The sequence below is a fragment of the Aplysia californica genome, unplaced genomic scaffold, assembly GCF_000002075.1.
Source record: "Aplysia californica isolate F4 #8 unplaced genomic scaffold, AplCal3.0 scaffold00276, whole genome shotgun sequence".
Classification (NCBI taxonomy): Eukaryota; Metazoa; Mollusca; class Gastropoda; order Aplysiida; family Aplysiidae; genus Aplysia; species Aplysia californica.
Window position 1 is genome coordinate 1 of NW_004797546.1, and position 1,048 is coordinate 1,048.

Here is a 1,048-nt window from a genome sequence, read left to right on the forward strand (position 1 = left end):
GGGGGGGGGCGGGACATTTATATTAGTAGATTTCGGAGTGGTGTAAAATTAAAGATCAAACGGCTGCTGTTCAGGTAAGAAGAATTCTTGTATTTCCGTCGTTAAAAATCGAACCAAGTGTAGCTTTTAGACTATTTTTAGTTTAAGCAAGAACTTCAAGAACTTGAAAGAAAAAAAACAACTTGTAAATGATCTTTAGCTTAATACATGTACTCTGATTACTACAAGATGGTAAACAGTACTCAAAGTGTTCAAGATTTTATATGCAACTTGAATAGATCTATATGAAATTAACTTTACAGCTTAAAGTTTTGTCAGTGAATACGTTTTTGTTGAATTGTTGTTTGTTTCTGTTCGGGGTGGGAGGTAGAAAAACGAATAGCGGGAAATAAAGGAATGCAATTTTCAAGCGTTTACGCTATACCTACTTCAATTAAATTTTCTCAGCATCCTTTTGAACATAGCCAAATCTGCTCCTGGAACAGATCAAAGCAACGATCCCTTATACAAAATAATACTCATTAGACATATTGACATAAAACCGCATCGTTGTCTTATACAACAAAACTATAGCTCAGAGAAATTCAATTTCACTGTCACCGTATTTTTTTCTCCTATTTTTTTTTTTCGCTTTTCCCGTAGGAGCTGAACAACCAGTGGTCACAACATTTTCCAAAGAATGCCCAGACTCCAGCCAGGGCGTCTGCGAAAACCCGGGAGTCTACTCGAGGGGTCGCTTCCGGCCCTTGGAAGCAACGCAGCACGGTGGAATCCATCGCAGTTGTTGACTCTTCATAGAATAATTATTATAATACAAATTAAATATGCATCGTGCAATGCTTAAAATTAATTGAGAGTAAAAAAAAATATCATTAGACAAATACACGGGCTGTGATATAAAATTTAAAAATGAAGGGGGCATGGGGATTTTCTCTTTATTTTTATTTTTTTTTAAAGAGAGATATGTGTGGTAGCTGAAATGAAGTACATGTATTATGTTCTTGAGTACGTGTGTGTGTGTGTGAGAGAGAGAGTGTGTGTGTGTGTG

The 1,048-nt window shown here is 36.2% G+C and overlaps 1 protein-coding gene across 1 annotated transcript; it reads left to right on the plus strand.

Annotated features, from left to right (window-relative positions):
* Positions 1 to 641: 641 nt before the first annotated feature.
* LOC106012150 (uncharacterized protein C4orf45) lies at positions 642 to 867 on the plus strand (the record flags this gene model as incomplete). The annotated part of the gene is given in 1 exon segment (XM_013084164.2): positions 642 to 867. A coding segment is annotated over 1 exon segment (147 nt), but the record flags the coding sequence as incomplete, so codon positions are not given.
* Positions 868 to 1,048: the final 181 nt, after the last annotated feature.